This window comes from Eublepharis macularius, chromosome 2 (genome assembly GCF_028583425.1).
Source record: "Eublepharis macularius isolate TG4126 chromosome 2, MPM_Emac_v1.0, whole genome shotgun sequence".
Classification (NCBI taxonomy): domain Eukaryota; kingdom Metazoa; phylum Chordata; class Lepidosauria; order Squamata; family Eublepharidae; genus Eublepharis; species Eublepharis macularius.
In genome coordinates this window covers 15,896,168-15,917,833 of record NC_072791.1, presented here as the reverse complement: position 1 = coordinate 15,917,833, position 21,666 = coordinate 15,896,168, and the positions used below count along the sequence as shown (strand labels likewise).

At 46.0% G+C, this 21,666-nt stretch overlaps 1 protein-coding gene across 1 annotated transcript in view; it reads right to left on the bottom strand.

The window, feature by feature from the left end:
- Nucleotides 1–21,666, bottom strand: part of PPP1R36 (protein phosphatase 1 regulatory subunit 36) — a 47,812-nt gene that overhangs the window by 14,461 nt on the left and 11,685 nt on the right. The window contains exons 6-7 of the mRNA XM_054972583.1: nt 20,700–20,795; nt 12,676–12,816 (exon numbers count right to left, since the gene is read on the bottom strand). Coding sequence (XP_054828558.1) covers nt 12,676–12,816; nt 20,700–20,795 — 237 coding nt within the window. The remainder of the gene's footprint in view (nt 1–12,675; nt 12,817–20,699; nt 20,796–21,666) is intronic.

The following is a 21,666-nucleotide window of genomic DNA, read 5'->3' as shown; positions in this document are numbered from 1 at the left end:
GTGAAAGACTGTATGATAAAAATTAGGTACAATATACAAATAGGCCAGTGGGAAAATATGTGGGTAAAGGGGCTCAGATTTACTTGGCGTTTCAGACTTAAAGAAAACTTTTATTAAATGATGTATCGGTGGTATACGTCTCCTGATAAATTAGCAAAAACGAGTAAAGGTGTCAAACAAATGCTGGAAATAAGAGCAATATGAAGGAACATTTTATCACTTTGGTGGACACATCTTAAAGCAAAAAAAATTGGGTCACAAATTCATAGGATAATACAGAAAATTTTGAAGATCAATATACAATTTAAACCAGAAACTTTTTTGTTGGAACTAATGGACAAACCGTTGGAAAATAAACATTCTATTTTTCTATACGACAACAGCTGCTAGGCTTTTATATGCGCAAAAATGGAAAAGTGCAGTATTGCCTTCAATGGATGACTAGATTGTGAAAATGATGGAGTTAGTGGAGATGGCTAAACTTACTGCTCTGATCAGAGATAAAACATTGTCTATCTTTATGGTTAATTGGAAACCCCTTATTGACTTTCTGCATGAGATGAGAAAAAATGAACTGTTGATTAATGGATTTGATTTCTATGAAGATAAATTTGGGAAAAATAAATAGAAGGGGGACAGTATTGAAAAAGTTTTTTAAAAAAGAAATTTCTCAAGTAAATACATTTTTCAAATAAAGCAGGTGGAATTAGCAGGCAATCATGTTTATCCCCCTGCTGCACCCCAAGCTGTTAAAGGCATAGGAGCGAGACAGGCTTTTCCATTCAGGTCAGTTGACAACCTCAGCGCCTTCCCACACTGCAGCTGCTCTCTCACCCCGAACCACGAATTTCCTGGTTTGTGGGAGGTCTCCCTTTACACAGTCCAAAATTTGGCAACCTGTGTACATTTCATGTACGCAGCTGCCAGAACACAATGCGATTTTCCTTCCTTATGTAAAAATGCCCCGAAGGAAATTGGCACAATTCAAAGTTATGCAACCTGTCTCAAAGCCAGACCCGCCCAATTGCTTCCTCAAGGTTTGTGGTACAACTAACAAAAGAGGCAGGGTGCAAGAAAAAGGAGACCAAAAAAAACAACCCAGGAGCTGTTTGAGGACAAGATCACACCCTTTACTTAAGGATTAAATAATGTGGAATGATTATGCTCCGATTTGATACCCTGTGATCCCCAACGCAGCTTGGTGTTGCATACATACATTAGAGCAGTGAAAGGATGAGAAAATCTACCTTTGATCCACCCCGATTATAAATATACTTTCCCAGAGAGGCTGTAAAGAGGGAACTTCACTACACTAAGTGATGAGCGTAGGGTGATGCTAGAGCAGCCATTTTGTCAAAAAGTGATTATTAACAGATCCTACTTTTATGTTACCGAAGCAGAAACACAACTTTCTAGCTTAGAATTTAAGCAACAGTGTTATAAACGATGATGCATATACACGTGGTGCAATTCTGTGCATCTTGACACAGAAGTGAACCTCACTGTTGTCACTGGGGGCTTATGCCCGTGTGAGCATTGCAGCCTCAGCCACTGAAGGATCAAACACTGCTACTGAATGGACAGCCGCTTCATACAACCCATATTGTCCATGTGGCCAGCTGGCAGTGGCAGTTTCATGTATGCTTCAAACCTTCAGTTTTTCCAGACTTGGGGCCCAACTTTATTTCCCAGGAGATAACACGGGACTCCCAAAGCTCTAAGCATGTGACAGGAAGTAATGTGACATTAGTATCATGGGACAGGAAGAGGAGGGGCCCTGTGCCTTTAATACTGGTTTGATGGGGTATTATTGACCAGGAGATGTTATTTAACTTCATCACTTGACCACTTCATACATTAAGCTGAAGGACATTTTTTCTACGAGTTGTTGGCAACTCTAAACCCATGGGTTAGAGACCATTGTTTTAGAACATAGGTCATTGTTTCCGAATATTTATGTATTTATTTAGAGAGTTTCAGTTTTAATTAACAAAAGGTCTCAAAGTAAGGATGGGCAATTGAAACAAAAATAAACAAAAAATCAAGAAAAACAGCCACCATAAACAAGGGTGAGATGGTCCAGAATTATTCCACAGCCAAAAAACATTTCAACCAGAGCATGGTGGCCACTAAAAGCTAATTAGTATATAAATGTTATTGCCCATTTAAATTGGGCCAAGATCCTGAAACCTTGTTTGTATGGTGGACCAGTAGCTCTGTTTGGTACACAGTTGGGAATGATTCCCTCATGAGGCGCCAGGAGGCATGGCAGTAAGTAAGTATGTCAGATGAGGACCTGGGAGATGCAAGTTCAAATCAGCCATGAAGCTCACTGGGAGATTCTGGGCCAGTTACTTTCTCTCAGTCTCACCTATCTCATAGGGTTGTTGTGAGGATAAAATGACAGTGGGTGGCCTGTGTACATGAACCTTCAGCACTTTGGAGAAAGGAAAGGATAAAAATATGATCAACATATAACTGGAACAGGAAACAAGTCCTGAAATTTGGAAGCCATGACAGTGACCACCAACTTAAAGACTCCCTATGCTAGAGAATCCTCCCAATTCTTAAGCGAAAAGAAGACACACATGGGAGAAGCACCACCACCCCTCTGATATCCTAGGCTAACACTAGGCTACCGAATCATTTCTACTGGAGATCACAGAATAATTGAATCATAGGGTTGGAAGGGACCTCCAGAGTCAACTACTTCGACCCCCTACACAATACAGGAAATTCACAAATACCCCCCCCCACACACACACACACCCCAAGTGACCCCTGCTCCATGCTCAAAAGATGGCAAAAAAAACCCTCCAGGATCCCCGGCCAAACTGGCCTGGAAAAAATTGCTTCCTGACTCCAAAGTGGCGATCTGCATTACCCTGAGCATACAAGCAGGGGCCACGAGAGCTAAGCACTGATTTAACCCTTCCTGCCCTCCCTCTCATGATCTGCCTGGGTTCACAGAATCAGCATTGCTGCCGGATGGCCATCTAGCCTCTGCTGAAAAACCTCCAAAGAAGGAGAGCCCACCACCTCCCAAGGAAGCCTGTTCCACTGAGGGACCGCTCTGTCAGGAAGTACTTCCTAATGTTTCGCTGGAAACTCTTTTCACAATTTCAACCTGTTGGTTCTGGTCTGACCTTCTGGGGCAGCAGAACCAACTCCATGCCATCATCTATATGACGGCCCTTCAAGACGGCTATCATATCACCTCTCAGTCGCCTCCTCTCCAGGCAAAACATACTGAGCTCCTTCAACCTTTCCTCATAGGACTTGGTCTCCAGACCCCTCACCATCTTTGTTGCCCTCCTCTGGACACGTTGCAGCTTGTCCATATCCTTCTGAAATGGTGGTGCTGAGGACTGAACCTGGGACCTACTTTTCAAACATCAAATGGTGCGCTCACCCTCTGTCTTCCTGAAGCACGCTTTGATTATTCTGACCAAGCTCTTATTATTGGGGGAGAGGGGGGTGGATTAAAAAAAAAGTATTGAATCTTTAAAAGCTAAAGAGGAGTTTTTTGGGTATCTTCCTAGTTAAACATTGAGGTGATGATGGCATGTGTGGATTTCTAATAGAGTTTTGGGAACCTCAGGGAGTGCAGAGGGTGCAGCCCGTAAAGAACAGCAGGAATTTGCTGATGCGAAGTACTCAGCAGCAGCAGCAGCTGCCACCCAGCTGCCCCTCGATCACACTTCCGAGCTGCGGAACGGGCAGAATTGCACCCGGTGCTGTTTTTCCAGGGACTACGATGCAACTGCAGAGAAAGCCACTTCTTTGACATTTCTACCTGATGTGCAGCTGTTAAAAGCACAAAAGGTGTTAATCTTATTTATCGCCAAAGTGTGGGGTGGGGGTGGCAGAGAGAGATTCACTCGGAGTTCATTCTTCAAAGCAAGGCATTCCGGTTGGGTGGCTGAGCAATTTTGCTCATGTTCGATCTTGCACTGCGGCACTTTGGGCTGGGTAATGGAAGCACGCTCAGCCTAGGATTGAAACTGGGGTCGGCGTGCCCCTCTCTGCCCAACCAACATGGCCCCAAGCTATAGTGAGGGGGGCTGCCATGACACTGCCAAACCTGCAGCCAACCAAGGGCCCACGGGTGACGGAACTCCACCCGTACAGAGACCCAGTATGCCACAGAGGCAGAAGGTAAGAGAGGACTCTGTGGCTGAGATTCCAGAGGACTCCCAGTCCTTCCTCGGTCTTTTCCTTGGTCTCAGCCCAGGGAGGGTCACTGTGTAGGATGCCGTCTCCTCTTTTCCTTGCAGTTAAATGCAGCATATTCCAGTCCTGTGTGGAGTCAGGAGTGGACTGGGCAGTTAGAACAGCCCTGGAACAAGCCGAACCTGTTTCTATTTATTTAGAACGTTTATAAGCCTGCCTATCTCCCAGGCAATGGGGCCACAAGGTGGGTAACAGATAAAAACTATATAAATCACAGGAAGTTAAAAACATCAATCAGACTATTAAACCTGCCATCAGAAACCTTATAAATAACATCCGTAAGTGACCCCTGACTAAGAACCAGCCGGCTACATCAAGAGACTCCAAAGTCAGCTCTCTGAAGAAGTTCCCTTAGGGAGTGGCAAGGGATGCAGGGCCTTCTTAACGTCTTCTGGAAGGTTGTTCCACAAGGGTTTATATTGGGAGAGATGGTCCTTCAGGTATGTGAGCCCCAACTCATGAAGGGCTTCAAAGGTAAGCAGCAGCACCTTGAACTGGACTAGGAAACTGAGAGACATCCAATGCAAAGACTGCAAGACAGGTGCGATGCGATTCCCAAGGCCACTCCCAAGAAAAGACTGGCTGCTGCATTTTGCACCACTTCCAAATCATCTCCTGGGGGCAGCCCCACACAGATCACTTTACAGTAGTCAGGGTTTGAGGTTAGCATTGCATGGATCCATGTGGCCAGATCGGAAGTCTCCAAAGAGGGGGGAATTGACTGGCAAGATGTAGTTGGTTTTTTAAAAAGGCACTTTGGGCCACTGCAGACCCCTCTTTCTGCAGTAAGAGAGCGGAGTCCAACAGAGCTCCCAGTGTTTGATGAAGAGAACTGGATCCCATAAAGCAGATGCTTTATCAACTAGCATGGGCAGGATTCAAGGGGCTGGCAGCCCCCACTTCCTCTTGACGGCCAGCAGCCCTGCAGGGCAGTGACCCAGCAGGCTCTATGGCCAGTCCATCCCTATTGGGAGCATCGCTTGCTTTGGGTGGCAGTGGCTGTGCAGGCAGCTCTCCCACTGGACATCCTCTAACTAGAAACGCCAGGGACGGCACGTGAGCTCATACAGGCACGCAGAACCTGAACTATTGCCCCCTCCCCGGACAGCAGCTCCCAGCAGAAAGCAGAGACCAAGGTGCGCCAGTGGCAGTTTGTGAAAAGCTACATGAAATCCCCACTTCTACACAGGTGTTAAAGTCTGAGGATCCCAGCCGTCATCTCACCTGTCCCTTTTCATGACGTTCCCCAGAATCCTCTTCTCCTCTCTGGTGTTCCCTCCCTGCTTGCATCTCTCTCCCCCAGCCACATCCCCTGTTCTCTGTCTTTTGGGGCCTCCGGGTCATGCCCCAACAGCATGACCCGATTGTCCTCCATTCTTTCCCCAGGCCTGCTCTGACAGTGATGTTTCCTGTCTCGCTCGGCTCCCTGTGGGGAAAAGAGTTGACAGGTATGCACGAAAACCAAGCTCCCAGCCCAGGGCATGTCTGAACCAGGAGATCTGGATAGGATCTTTGTTGCAAAACCAAAATAAGAAATGTGGGAGGAATAAAAGAAGGTATTATGTGAGATAAGACTTTGTGCTTCCATTTCCCCACATCCATTCCTCTATCATCTTCAGGTACCTTCTGATAAATAAATCGTTATGTAGGCCTCAGAAACCTAATTAAAGGATTCCATGTTTGGGCCGTTAGCAGAGTCTATTGTTAGGCATAGGAAGTGTGATTATAGGTGGTTATTGTGAGCTCGTTCTGCTGGCTGGTGTGTGCGCAGGAGAAAAAATAATAAATCATACACTTGCTTTATATTTAGAAACGAAATGAGAGTTCTTTATTGTAGGAACTCCATACTCTGATAGGAAAGGAAGACAGATCCTAACTACCTATCTAGTCTAAGGATGGGCATGGATGCTAGGACAAGGCCTGCCTCCATGCTGCTAAGATGAAGGGAGGAGAAGGAGGGAGGTGTTGCCTGGAACAAAGCTAGGAAGAGAAGGAGTGAGAGGGAGGAACTCAGGAGGAGGAAATCCTGAGAATAACAATCTGCATATTAAAGGACAGTCAGAGCAGAAAACAGTAAACAGAGTGCCCTGGCCTCTCTATCTTTCTAACTCTTTGGTTTGTCCCCCTCTGAAACCTGAGGAGAGAGTGAGTGCTGGATCCTCCTCTTCCAACACCTTCTCCATCCTCCAATGAAACAGGCAGTATGTTTGGGGAGGGGTGAACCAGCGTGGAGGCTGAGGGCACCTTGTTATTTTTAAATGAGGGAGGGAGCAACCTACCTAATTATTATGCTGGGGTCTCCATTAATCTTTTACTTGTGTTAGCTCAAGATGGGTAGCTGTGTTAGTCTGTCTCTAGCAGTAGAAAAGAGCAAAAGTCCAGTAGAACCTGTAAGACTAACACAACTAGTGGTAGGGTATGAGCTTTTGTGAGCCACAGCTCACTTCTTCAGATACAGCTAGAATGTGAGTCCATCTGTCCTTATATCTTGGAGAGTGGAGTGATTTCAGATGCCGAATGACAATCGCAGGTAAATGACAATAACCGGCAAATGACAATAGCAGGCGCGATTAGGTGGGATATGCAGAGGTGTGGAGAAATCAGCATTGGTAATCAGCAACTGAAATAATTCCGCTCTCCAAGATATAAGGACAGATGGACTCACATTCTAGCTGTACCTGAAGAAGGGAGCTGTGCCTCACAAAGGCTCATACCCTACCACAAATCTTGTTAGTCTTATAGGTGCTACTGGACTCTTGCTCTTTTCTGTCACTTGTGTTAGGTTCTCAGTATTTAACTTTTTTCATGTGTTAACAGAAAACAACAGAAATAAGTAGAAAACTACATTTCAGATTTTTCTCAAATTTTATTTTAATTTAATTTTATTTTAATCTAATCTAATCTAAAAGCTCAAGCCATCTTTGTGTTGGTGTGCCCTCAGTTTACTCTCCCTGCCCAAATGGTATCCTCTGCAATTTTTCTATTTCCTTTTCCTATTGCATTGGTCTTTTCCTGTGATTCTCTCTTTGTACATTACAAATAGTATCCTTTTCAATACAAAACAATCATATATCTCTGATAGATTTGTCTACAGTTTTGTTAGTTGAACTTGATAAGTTACTTTATGAGTAGTGGGGATAATATTAGCCTTCATGTAATGTAATATATTCCTTTTTCCATGACATGTTAAATCTCTGTGATTTATTAATAGTTTATAACTTTTTTTATTGTTAATTTGTAAAGTTGGGGGGGAGGGAAGTTGTATAAATAAAGAATTTTTTAAAAAAAAACAACAAATGGTATCCTATTCATTTGGAAGAGAACTCAGAGCCAAGCTACAAGAGACGAATTACATGAGGAGCACGTTGAAGGGAGATGCAATGATAGCCGGGAAGCTGAGTTTAAAAAGAGATCGGAAGGCTCTGTCAATTTCCCTGCTCTACAGAGCCAGGGAGATCCCTGCTCAGAAAGTTTATTTCTTCTTTGCCTCTTAAAGAAGAAATTATGCCTGTCAAACGGGTGGCAAAGACAGTGGGTATGCAATCTTGAGTAGTGCGGGTAAGGGTGGAATGCAGTGACCTGGATTAGTGCGTAGATCTCACCGCACCCTTAGAAGGGGAGAACGTTTCTCAGAATAAACTTGCTAATATCAACTAAATAGCTTTTAAATCCTCACTGGTAACTTCAACATTACATGCCAAGCAGCCGACATAGCACTTGCCAAAAGAGAGCAATCATGCAGAGTGTATACATCTCTCACCCTATTTTTTAATTCCAGCGTTGCCTCAATTGACCCCGGTTCCAGAAAGGGAATCAAACTAAAAGCCATATGATTAAATCATTTTCACAAGCTGAGGGCAAGAAGAGGAGGAGATTAGAGAGAAAGATGGGAAAAGACAGACACGTAGCAAAATATTAAAAGTGGGTTTTGTATTGTAAGTAGAAGACTTGTCAAGTTACAAACAGCAGAACCACACAATAAATCTAACATTCTGTTGCTGAACTGAGAGATGAGGCGGCAGGTGGCTCTTCTTTTGTACCCTCGCGGATCCTTTCTTTCATCCTCCTCTGTAAGAAGCACTCTGGGTGCTCCACCTGTCTATTCAGTATGGGTCAGATATTCCAGGCCTATGCAGAGTTACTCCAATCTGAGCCTGTCATGATCTGACTGTGCCAGGAAGACCTAGCAAGGCCTCAGAAGCCTGTTAGCAGTGGGAATAGGCCTGCCTACAATTTCCAAGAGCCCCTGGGCCGTTTTGGGGCCCTTTTTGGCCAATCAGAACACGGGGCTAGTGCTATATAAGTCTGAGAGGGGAAAAGCATACATTCTTTCTCCCAGGGAGCAGGCCAGAGGAGGTTTCTGCTAGGGGGAGAGGCCCTCATCCAGGTAGGGTAAAAAGACAAGCCTGGCAGACAGATGGACAGGGAGTTCAGTTGTGCTAGGGCCTTTTGTTTATGTTGCTTTCACCCATCTATTGTTGCTAATGCACCTTGCTTCTTGTTTGATATTAACTGACCTCCTTGTAAATAAACCCTTTTGTTTGTTGTTACTCTGCCGGGTCCTCACGCCTGTTTATTGGCCAAGCTACGGAGGTCAGAAGGGTAGGGAAGGTACTCTGGGCCTTCCCAAGGGACCCTAAATCCCAGAGTGGTGGCAGCGTAAGGTGGCTCACCCCACCTGAGGAATGACAGAGCCCCATAAAACAAATGGGTTTAGACCAGAGTAAATCTGCACAAGATTGCAGTGTTCTAGGCCAGTTCTCTGATGTTTCTCCCTGGGCTTAAAAATGGGTCTCCAGTCCAAGCAGTTCAAGACTACCAATCTATAGTGTTGCACTGTAATGTCAGTACCTTCCCTGACATTTCCCTGCCAGCGTTATTAGCAAATGGAAAACAGAAGACGACAATTTGCCTGAAGTTAGCTGCTGGATAAAAGCAAGAGCTCAGCTGGTCTGCAGATTAGCTAGCTTTTTCACTTAGAAGTCTCTACATTCAAAGGAGTTTACCCCTAAGTAAGCAAGCACAGTAATTCAGCCTTAATTAATTTAAACAAAGGCAAAGCACACTTGGCTGAAACTGAAACGCACAAGCAAAGCATAATACGGACCAGAGTATTCAAGGGACCTGTAACATGAAAAATATCTTAATGTTTTTACACTTCTCTGTATCTTTAGGACAGAGGTCCAGGGGCAAAATAAGATGGGTCTTCCATGCTTTTCGTAGTAATACAGACTAGAGAACTTTGGCAGCTGCAGCCTACGGGTCGGGGAGGAATGGAGAGGTGCGCAGCAGCTGGCATTTTGACAGGTGGACACCTGGAGTCCTCCTTACAGGTGAGGATGGCAGATGAAACACTTTCCCCAGTGCCTATTACCCAATTTCCCGTCAAGTGAAGTTGCTGGAGCCTGAACCTGAGATTTCTGAATGCGAAACGTTGGCGCAACCATAGAACTAGGAGGGTCTGTCGCATAACCAACAAACACAGCTCTGATTTGCAACATCAAATCCTGCAAGTTTCCTGAAGTCAACAGGGAAAAAAGGGAGGGGGGACGCTCACACGGCTTCCCGAAACAAAGACAGGCTGTTTGCTGTTGCCACCAGCTCCAGGGCAAAGTATGGTGTAGAGAAAGTTGAAACTTTTCTCTCTCCCCCCTAATACTAGAGCCCAGGGCCATCCGATGAAACCGAGGGGCAGCAGATTCAAGACAGACCCACAAAAGGAAGTGCTACTTTCCCAGTGGGCAAAGAATAACTTGCCGGGGCCATTTCAGTTCAAGAAAATGGTGCAGGGGGGAAGTTGAAAATTTCCTCTCTCCAAGCACTGCAGTCCAGCTCCAAATCAGGCCCTCATGCACCAAACGCACTTCTCATTGAGAGGACTTGGGGCAGATCCAAGGAGGATCTTTGCAGGATGTGAGTGGGGTCCTTGGAAACTCCCGTGCCTACGGCTCCCTACACAGGCAACCGATCCACTTCCCCAAATGGCCTGGTGAGTGACTTGGCTCAGAGGGCCAAACTTGACATGATGGTGTCCTTGTGGCTGCCATGTTTGCCAGTTTGGCCAGTTAGCCAGTTTGGTGTAGTGGTTAAGAGCGTGGGACACTAATCTGAAGAGCCGGGTTTGAGTCCTCATTCCTCCACTTGAAACCAGCTGGGTGACCGTGGGTCAGTCACAGCTCTCTCAGAGCTCTCTCAGCCCCACCCACCTCACAGGGTATTTGTTGTGGGGATAACAACAACATACTTCATAAACTGCTCTGAATGAGCCTTAAGTTGTCATGAAGGGTGGTATATAAATTGAATGTTGTTGTTTTTATGAAACTGCCACCACCATTTTAAAGTCATTCAAAAATGCTGCAAGGGCCCACAGCATGGTGTTCTTGATCTCCTTGCGTCATTTCAAGTGCCAAAATAGGTGCCGGGGGTGGGGTTGCAGCTGTTTCGGCACTTGATAAAACTTGCAGTCAGCGTGGGGGGACAGAGGGGTGGTTGCCCCGGGCGCAAAATTCGTAGGGGTACAAGAGACTGCACCACACCATTGGGGAAGCTGCCTGACCGCCTGCGAGCTGACAGGGCGGCCAGCTCACTGGGCGCCAAGCCACCCTTCCTGCAGCAGGCTGAGCTGGCTGCGGCGGCACAGGTGGCTGCGGTAGAGGAAACTGTACTCCGCCCTTGGGGAGACCGCCTGCATGCTGATGAGGCGGCTGGCTTGCTGGGTGCTGTGCTGGCCTTCCTGCCGTGGCCCAGCTGGCTGCGGTGGGGCAGGCAACTGCTGCGGGGGGGGGGGGGAGTCTTGTGCGATGACATCACAAGAAGTGACATCATCAACACAGGCCTGAGAGCGCACGCATGCAAAGCGCACACGAGAGGGAAATAAAAAAAGAAAAGCCAAGATACTTGCCTTGCCTGGGGCTACGCTACGCCACTGCTTGCGGGGGGGGGGGGGATGCTGAGGGCTCAATCAAGATTGTGTCCCTGAATGTAAGGATAAGGAAGAGCGTCATTCAACCCTTGTATCCCTGTCCAAAGTCACTGCATTTTGGTTCAGGCTGTAAGTTCCATGGAAATGGACTCCTTTGCTGAACCTAATGGTGAGAACATACCAGCTAAGAAGCTAGATCAGAGAAGCACAGGTAGCAAGCTGTGTTTACAGGCAGATAGCTGTTAGCTAGCAATAGAAAGGTTATTTGTTTTCTTGTCTATTGCCTGAACAGAGAGCTTTGCACTTTCTGTAACTGTACCCAATAAACTAAAAGATATTTTATTTAAGCCTGTGTCTGGAGTCTTGTAAATTAAATGAACCAGCATCTTCCTACTGCCTAAGGGGTCTGGTGTGGCACACAGAACAGGAGTTTGGAGGTGCCTGGTTCTTACATCGCAGCATCTTTAAAATAGCAGCCAAAAGGACACTGTCACAACTCATTTGGCCCAGGCACAGAATCAGGCTGTGTAAACAGGAATTCTCTGGCGCCTTTTTATTCCAGTACACACTTTCATGGACTAAAGGCCACTTCGTCAGATGCTTGTGGCTAGGCAGACGTTTTTATTCAGGATTATGAAAAGAAATGATAAACAGCAGGGCCAAGGAGCTGTGAAATGAGGGAAGCGCAGGGCAAGATGGCACACAGACCATTCATCACAGCAATACCTGGCAACCTCCCTCATGTTTCAGCCAAGGATTTTGGAATAGTGTTGGCCATTGTGGTATAGGCTCTCCGCCCAGAAACCACTGTTTACCTTCCTTTCTTTACTCCCTGAAGCAGCAATCCCTAATGCATAGTGCCTGCCAGTAGGTTTCCTGGAACCCATTTACTTCTTCCCCAAAGCGTCTCTTTTCCCAAAACAAAGCATTAAGTCCTGGCTTTCCTCCACGTCACTAGAACAGGATGTGTTTGAGAAGAAACTAGGAGACTGCCTTCATCACAAGAGGATGTTTGCTTGCAACTATCCAATATTTTCTGACTGGCCCAGCACTCCATGGCAGCCACTATGATTGGCCCCAAAGGCAACCATTTTGGTATGAGCCTAGGGTTGCCGATCAAAAAGTCCTCTTATTTCTTAAATACAGGTTTAATGGGATGTTATTTACTAGGTGATGTTAGTTACCTCCAAAATTGACCTTTTCCACATATTAAGCCTCTACTAAGGAGGCATTTTTCTCCAGGCTTGCTGGCAACATTATATGGGTTCTGGCTTCAATTGCAGCCATTTTAGTATTGGCCCAACTCTTCAGGGCAGCCATTTTGGTATTGGCCCTGACCAGCCCCTGTGGCAGCCATTTTGTGGAGGTACCCAGTCCCTATTCTCAAAATTCCAGAGCTGTTCTTAAGGTTGGGGACCTCAGTCCTAAAACATTTGCTCCACTAAAGGGGTGGCCATGGTGCTGCCAATCTCTGAATTATATCAGAGTAAACATTTTTCCGGGCACAGGCGCTTCCTTACTTTCCACAAGCCATGTGATGTTGCTCAGCCATTCCCAGTCCCAGGATGAGGGAGCAGTACGTTTGGGCAAAGTGTTTTTTAGTCACTTCCAGCTTGATTCGATTCTCCATCTTTTCTTTCTTTTCTAAGGCACTGGGTTTTCTGTCAAGTACACAACAAAATGTAAATGATAACGGGCACAGGAAGATTAGCCCAAATGACTTTTTAAATGAAGCTTAGTTTTTAAACAAAAAATATTTATTTCTAAATGTTAAACCCGAAAGTATGGTAGGTAAAGTTTCTTGTCTATGTCTAAAGGCGGTTATAATCCAGACACGTAAAACAATCTAACATATATAAGAGAATCATATATACAAATCAACAAATAAACGTATGTACAAATACCAACAGATTAAAATAATCTAATCAGATAAAAACATTACTTTCACTGGAGACAGATCTAGCTTGAATTTTCTTGGCTGCTAAAGCAAAGAAAGACTCTATAAGAAACAAATGGGACAGTATTTGAGAGAAGAAGCAGCTTCTCAGAATTTGAAGAGAAGTTTAGGCCCATTAGAAACTCTGCCAGGAATTTAGTTCTTGGCTTTGCGTAGAGAGAACAGGATAACAAGTAGTGTACAGGTACAACTTGGGCTTGGTATAACATTTAGAATCCCAGACCAGAATCGGGGAGAGCCAAGTTCAAATCCCAGCTCTGCCATGAAAGCTTGGTGGGTGGCCTGCAGCCAGAACGATAGCTCAACCTAGACTACCTCACAGGGCAAAATCCGGGACCAATAGCACCTTAAAGACCAACTAGATTTCCAAGGTATGAGCTTTTTAGAATCTCAGCTCCCTTCATCAGATACCACACAAGGTTGCTGTGAGGACAAAATGAAGAAGGGGAGAACTCTGTGTGCCATCCCGGAGGAAGGGCTGGATTAGGAAAAAATCATAGACTGCCATAGAATACAGTCCAGTCTGAAAGTTGCAGGGGTTGCCATATTATCTCCAATTCTTAATTTCTTTTTTTTTCCTTTTCCCCTCCTTTTTATCTTTTTTGTCTTCGACTTTTTGGTGATGTTTTTATTACCTTGGAATAATCTTTCCCTTACATCGGGGAACATGCTATAATGTGTGGGAAAGAGTTTTAGTGGAAAAATAACACAAGGGGAAAGAGTTAAAACCACCACACTACTTCATGCAGCTCATCTTCCCTGGTTGCATTGGGACACACAACACATGATGTGAATGTTGGGGCAGAATCATCTACGAGATGGAACATACGAATCCATGAAGCACATTTTTATCTTGCCACTCCATGGAGATGAGGGTGCTCTCCTTCCCCATTTTTTACCTTCACAACAACCCTGTGAAGAAGGCAAAGGTGAAAGTGTAGCTGTCCTGAGGTCACCGAGTGGGATTCGAACCTGGGTCTCCCAGCTCTAAAGTTTAACCACTGCACCCTAATAGCTCTCAAATGTCACGTCATGACATGCAACCATGGCTATTTGCTCTTAATGTTGGGAAGGCACTCTCTGCACTTGGTGACGAGGATTGTTGTGTGTTCGAGCAAGGGCTTGACAAAGTCTCAGCCATGGTTGCAGCTCAGAATCTCAACTGTTGCCTCACCTCCCAACCCCAGGGGAATGTGGTTTATTAGCTCTGAGCTCTGGCTCAAATTCATGTTCCTATTTCACAGGTACAGAATGGAGATAACTGGCCCAAGGTCACCCGGCTGAGCTTCCATGGCACAGTGGGGACTTGAACTAGGGTCTCCCAGTCTCTAGCCCAACACTCTAACCACTACACCATACTGGCACCCTGTATATACGGATTCAGACATGACATGCAGCCTCTTTTTTTATCTTAGCATACACAAGGAACCACTGTCACAAATCCTTTAGATGCAAGGCTGTTAACAGAAACTGCACAGGACCTGCTGTAGACTAGAGCACCACCCCGTAACTTTGCAAGCTGCTGCTAGCCCAAGACAGACGGTTACCAACAGGCGCTTGTTCATAACGCCGCTTGCAAAATTAGGCGTGACCTGGCAAGAGGCCCGTCTGGTTGCAGAACTGCCTTATCCGGCAAATGCTCGATGTACGATACGAGGAACATCTAAATCCTCAAATGTAATCACGGATTTTTAAGACCTTGAAGATCTTCATCTTCCATCAGTCTCAAATCAATTAAGATTTTGAAGGGAGGGGCTGTGGTTCAGTGATAGAGCATCCACTTTGCAAGCTAAAGGTCCCAGGTTCAATCCTCAGCACCTGCAGCTGAAAGGACCAGGTGATGTGAAAGACCTCTGGCTGAGACCCTGGACAGCCACTGCTAGTCTGAGCAGACAATACTTACCTTGACGGACTGATGTTCTGGTTCAAAATAAAGCAGCTTCATGTGCTCTATTAAGGAGAGATGCTAGGGCTTAGGAGTACCGCATCTGCGTGGCATGCAGAAGGTCCCAGGATCAGTCCCCGACATCTCCAATTAAAAGGACCAGGCAGCAGATGATGTGAATGACTACCAGAGACCCTGGAGAGCAGCTGCCAATCTGAGCAGACAATACTGTCCTTGACGAACCAAAGGTCTGATTCCATATGAAGCAGGTTAATGTGTTCATGTGAAATCCGGAATCAGGAGGACTGCTGAAGGGGTTTTTTTAAATGATAAAAGCAGTTGTGAAGTACCTGAATGTCCATATCATCTACCCCACCACAGGTCAATTAGCACAATGGGAAAGGAATTGAAGTTGGAAAAATGATGCAGCAGGAACAGATTTTCATGCACATCCCTTTGTGATGCTGATGTGGGCTCTCCCCTCCATTGCTTTTATTACTCAGAAAAACTGCAGGAGGTCCGATCGTGGACAATCCCATCTAATGTGACCCGTTTTCACCAGAATGTGCCCTTGCTCAGCTCTTGGCTGCCAGGCACATTCCCTCCTCTTACGCCTTCCAGCGCTAACTTCTCCCGCCTTTCCATAATTTCGATTAGCAGTGCATGTTCCTCCGTGCTCAATAATAAACTGGTGTCCCCTCTTAACTGGAAACCAGGGATTGAGATTTAGGAAATCCTGGTTGTGAGAGAATCAGGTTTGCATGAGCCATGGTTAGCATCAGTGCAGACGTCAGGACACATCAGGGTTAATGCAAACTATAAAAGGGGTGGGAGAATTCATTCGTGTGGAAAAAGGGAGGCGGGAGGGAGCCACCAGCATGCACCCGATTAGATATCCTAACCATGGTTAGAAGACCAGGGACATTATTTTCACGAATGGTACTGTTTTTGAGTGATCCATGCCACGGACTGTCAATCAGACAGGTTCTGTGAGTTCCCAGGGGAAATTATTTAGACGACAGTGCATGGAGGGGGGGGGGCTTAAGTCTCCCCCATGGCAAGCAGCCTTGGGGAGATGCTATTTCCCAGTTGAGGGGCTATATGCATACCAATGGATTGCATGTAACTTTCCCCATTGGGGCAAATAGTAACTCCCTGAGGCCATTTCAGGTCAGGAAATGGTGGAGGAAAAGGTTTGAGTCCACTTCTGCCCATGCACTGTGATCCCAATCAAAATCAGCCCCCTGCACACCTGGCAATCTAAGTTTTATCCAAGAACTCTTAATACCTGTCCGTTTGACAGTTCCCAGGGCAGAGTCAGGATCAATATCTCATGTTCTTGGATCCTTGAAGATGACTGCTTCAAATCAAAGAAAGAAACTTCAGAAACTCCAGGCTATATCCTACAGACACTCCAGTGGCAGAAGTGGATCTTTTCCTACTTTCCTCTTCTATGCCTGCGGTGACCCATTGGTAGTGATGGGAGGACAAAATGCCATCCAATTGAAGGAGTGTATTGTGTGTATGGGGGGAGGGAACCATATGAGATCACCCCTCCTCCCTCTTCCATTACTGTAATATCTGTAATATAAAACCCATCAAGATCAGATTAGAAAATAATACCATAGGCATGGAGTGGCACGTCCCAAATGGCCTTGTAACACTCCATTAAATTGCCTGGTAATATTCATTCTAGGAGGTTACATAATATCCAGACTGTTATGAATATTTCAGCCAATTTAATGGGATGATGCATGCTTCGATCAGAACCCAGGAGCCAGGGTGTACCATGCTGAGATGTGTCTAGATTGGTGTCTAGATTGGTCAACGGGAGAGGGAAACATTAATGCTGATATTCCCAAAAGACTGGGTTTAAAATAGGGTACCAGAAAGGAGGGGCGGGGGGAGTGGTAGCAGCTGGGGGAAATTCTCAGCAATTTAAGTTACATTTGAAGCATAAAGGCACCTGCCAATTTTGACATTGGTTTTGTGACTGAATGAAATGTGCAGTGCAGGCACCATCATTATACGCTCCTACCAGGAAGCAGTCAGGTTGGCATTAATACGGCTTATTTGGCATGCATGGAACAGAAACGAGCCATGGTGGTTTGGAGCCAAATGCTCCCCTGTGATTTGGGGTTCTGTAGGAGACATGTGAGCTCGGGTAGTGAAATGGCTGACGCTGACAATACTTAGCATATATATTGTGCTGTTCTTAAATGCTCAAAGCACTATCCAATTGTTCTCTCAGTAGTTCTTACAACTGCCCCACAAGGGAGTCAGAATTACGATCCACAGACAAGGAGCCGAGACTTGAGATCGCTGCTTGCTTATGGCCACCTAGAAAAGAGCAAGAGTCCAGTAGCACCTATAAGAATAACAACATTTGTGGTAGGGTGTGAGCTTTCATGAGCTATAGCTCACTTCTTCAGATACAGCTAGAACACTGTCAGTATATCTTGGAGAGTGATTTCGGATGCCGAATGACAATGGCCAGTGAATGACAATGGCAGGCGTGATCGGATTCGGTGGGATATGCAGAGGGGTAGTAGGTGTGGAGAAATCAGCATCGGTAATCAGCATCTGAAATCACTCCACTCTCCAAGATATACCGACAGTGTTCTAGCTGTATCTGAAGAAGTGAGCTGTGGCTCACAAAAGCTCACACTCTCCCACAACTTTTGTTAGTCTTATAGGTGTTACTGGACTCTTGCTCTTTTCTACTGCTACAGACAGACTACCTAGTGAGGCTATGGGTGGTGCAGTTGGGCAATTTTCGATTCTGGCTTCACAGGGAGCCTCTTTGAGACAATGCTTCAAATGTGAAGCACCAAAGAAGTATGCGACAAGTTGATCTCTTTCCATCTCACCACCTCTATGGAAAAAGTCACACACACAGTGTAACTAGATTCTATGCATCTCAGGATTAAGTCCCACTGTGTTCAATATGGCTTGCTGTCATGTCTGTGCCCCATCCATGCCACTACTTAATGCTGACCTGTTGTTCTGAACCAATGTTTCATGCTATAACTTGATGTCATATTGCCTATGCCCTAACTGTTTTGCCTTCACAGGCTTATTGAAGCTGCAGGTGCCTTATCTAACAAATTGTAGAAACTCTCAGTGCTTCTGACCTTGTATATTGCTCACTCCCCTGCACTGCTATGTCTCAGCTTTGATCTCTTGCTTTCTCAGTGTCTCGACCTGATAGTACAAATATGTGAGACGCTCTCAGGATGAGTTTGCGCCAAAAGTCCTGTTTTACTGTTGGGAGGGGGAAGGAGTAAACACGGGTGTTAAGAGGAAGGGTTTTCCCACGTTACCATTCCTGTCAACCTGTTCTTACTGCTTAGATGCTTACCTTGCTTCTGAGTAACCTTATGGACATATCTGTGGAAATGATCTGATTCCTGAATAAAACCTTTTAACCAAGAGCCTGGATTCTTGCTGTAATGGCACAGGGGTCTATCTGCCATAGCCTGTCATCCATAGCCTGACACTTGCCAGCTACACCCAACACCTCCAGGCTAGATTACTGTAACTCACTCTACGCTGGGCTACCCCTGGGCCTGATCCGGAAACTACAACTGGTCCAGAATGCGGCGGCACGGGTCCTGACTGGTATACCTTACCAGTCACACATCACACCTGTCCTGCGCCAGCTGCAGTGGCTTCCGGTTGAATTCCGAATCAGGTTCAAAGTGTTGGTTCTTACCTTTAAAGCCCTGAGCGGGTTGGGACCGGCATATCTTCGGGACCGCCTCTCCCTGTACGTTCCCCGGAGATCGCTTCGATCAGCGAATAAATATTTACTTGTGGTCCCCGGCCCTAAGGAAGCCCGCCTCGCTTCAACCAGGGCCAGGGCCTTTTCAGTCCTGGCCCCAGCCTGGTGGAACGCTCTGTCAATGGAGACCCGGGCCCAGCGGGACATATTATCGTTCTGCCGGGCCTGTAAGACAGAGCTGTTCCACCAGGCGTTTGGTGATTGAAGGGGGCGGTGCCATGTCGGCCTCCCACCTTTGGGGTGGGGGAGGGTTCTCCCCACCACTGCACTTTGTTAATTTGTTTTATTGTTTGTATATTGATTTTAGTTCTTGTTTTTATCGATTTTAACTGTTCACCGCCCAGAGCCCCTAGGGATGGGCGGTATATAAATTGAAATATAAATAAATAAATAAAACATTCAGACTCTCCCCATGAACGAGGGCCCCAGATTTCTGACCTGAAGTTCAGCCCCAACGGCACTGCTGTGGAATATGGCCAGCCTGACATTTGAACTACGGACTTCCTGCTCACAGCTAGTACCAAGGCCAGATCTAAGAGCAGGCAACCATGTGATTACCCGGGGGTGCTGCTGGCTCTGGGGGGACCTGCAGGCTATCTAGTCAACTGCCAAAGCAAACTGGTTTATTTTAAGTATCTATATCCTTTCTACAGGGACATACATCAGGCATAAGCACAAAGGGCGCCAACAGAACAGCACTGCTCGGGGATTCCAACCTGGGCCTCCTAGATTTTAGTCCGACACTCTAACCACTACACCACACTGGTTCTGGATACTGGGAGGGGAGACAAGGCTTTGCCCAAAAGGGGAACAAAAGCTTTCCAGGGACAGCTTTTGTCATAACCTGGAAATAAGAGAGCTGCACTAACGCAACGGCAAAAACCTACAAACAGACATGCGGCTGCCTTATACTGAATCAGACCATAGTTCCATCAAGGCCAACAGTTGTCTACTCAGACTGGCAGCAGCTCTCCAGGGTCTCAGGCCGAGGTCTTTACCGTCACCTACTACCTGGTCCTTTTAACTACAGGTGGCGGGGACTAAACCTGGAGCCTTCTGCAAGCCAAGCAAGTGTTCTGCCAGCCGCTGGCCGTTGCAAGAGGGGAAATTAACCAATCCTGCATGAAGTTGCTTTTGGAGACTTTTTAAAAAAAATTATTTTAACAAGCACTGCATTTCAAGCTACAAAGGGCTTTTCCCGAGGTGGTTTCTCTCTGATCAGGAAAGTTATATAGGATCCAGAAGTGATCTCAAAAGCCTGGGAAGACCATTGGTCCATCAGACCGTTCTCTACTCAAACCGACAGCTGCTCACCAGGAAAAGGTCTTTCACGTCACCTGCTACCTGATCTTTTCGTTGGAGACGTTGGGGTTGAACCTGGGACCAAGGAAATGCATTACCACTGAGCAACAGCCCACCATATATAGTCTATTGTACTATTTATTGGGATATTGTACTATTTAGGAGCCCCGTGGCGCAGAGTGGTAAGCGGCAGTACTGCAGCCCAAGCTCTGCTCACGTGAGTTCGATCCTGGCGGAAGCTGGGTTACAGTAACTAGCTCAAGGTTGACTCAGCCTGCCATCCTTCCGAGGTCGGTAAAATGAGTGCCCAGTTTCCTGGGGGTAAAGTGTAGATGACTGGGGAAGGCAATGGCAAACCACCCCGTAAAAAGTCTGCCAAGAAACTGTCATCATGTGATGTACCCCCATGGGTCAGTAATGACTCGGTGCTTGCACAGGGGACTACCTTTACCTTTTATTGTAATATGTATTGTGATATATTATCTTGCTTTTGCTGCCTGGCCTTCTATTGTTATGATCCATTTTCTATATCGTTTATGATACATCACGTCTTATAATTTCATTTTTGCTTAACCTTGAGTGCATTGGCCCTGTATCTAAAAGGCAATTTACTTACCCCAAACATGTGGGCTTGGTCTCCAGTTGGAGTTTTTCCAAAAAAAAATTGATATAGTATAGCAGAGCCATAAGGAATTCATCCAGCTGCTTACACCTAGAGCGAAATTTTAAAATCTCACAATGCCACATGGGTAAACATCACAACAGAGCATTTGTTCTAAGGACAGGGGTGGTTGTTGCTTGTTCAACCCTACATGTTGTGCAGCAGCGAGTGGCTCAGGATCCCTCTTAATGGTTGGAAAGTCCTACTGCCTTCTTTGCCATCATTGACACAAATAACTTGCACTAATCTCACAAGTTGATTTATTTGCTGTAGTTTGGCCTGGGATCCAGTGAGCTCCCTGTGTGTGCCTCAAGCAATTCTGCCGCTCCGTGAACGTTCTGCCAAGACCTCCCCTTCCTCTGGCAGCCCCTAACCCAGCTATTGGTTGTCACTTAAGGCACAAACCTGAAGAGCATTTTAGAAGGCAGAAGGAGGAGGAACCAAGGAGCTGTGGAGCAAAACCAGGGCTAAATGCCAACAGTGTTATGGACAAAGATAGCATCTTTGAGATCCTGGTTTTTATTAGTAATTTAGTCACAGTTGGAATACATTTCCTTCTGCCTATGTTTGGCAATTGGAATTCTGGCCATTAAAAGACATGCAAATGTAAGGAGTCAGCTCAGCTGTCAGATCAAACCAAAAGTCCATCTAGTACAGCATTCTGTTTTCCAGGGCTTTTTTTCAGCTGGAACGCGGTGGAAGGAATTCCGGCACCTCTTGAAAATGGTCATATGGCTGGTGGCCCCGCCCCCTGATCTCCAGACAGGGAAGTTTAGATTGCCACCAGTCATGTGACCATGTTCGCCAAGGGTGATTTAAACTTTAAAAAACTCCCCCCTTGTTCCAGCTGACCCAAAGTGACATCATTGTGCGGTCCTGAGTTCTACCACTGAGTTCCACCACCTCTTTTCCCAGAAAAAAA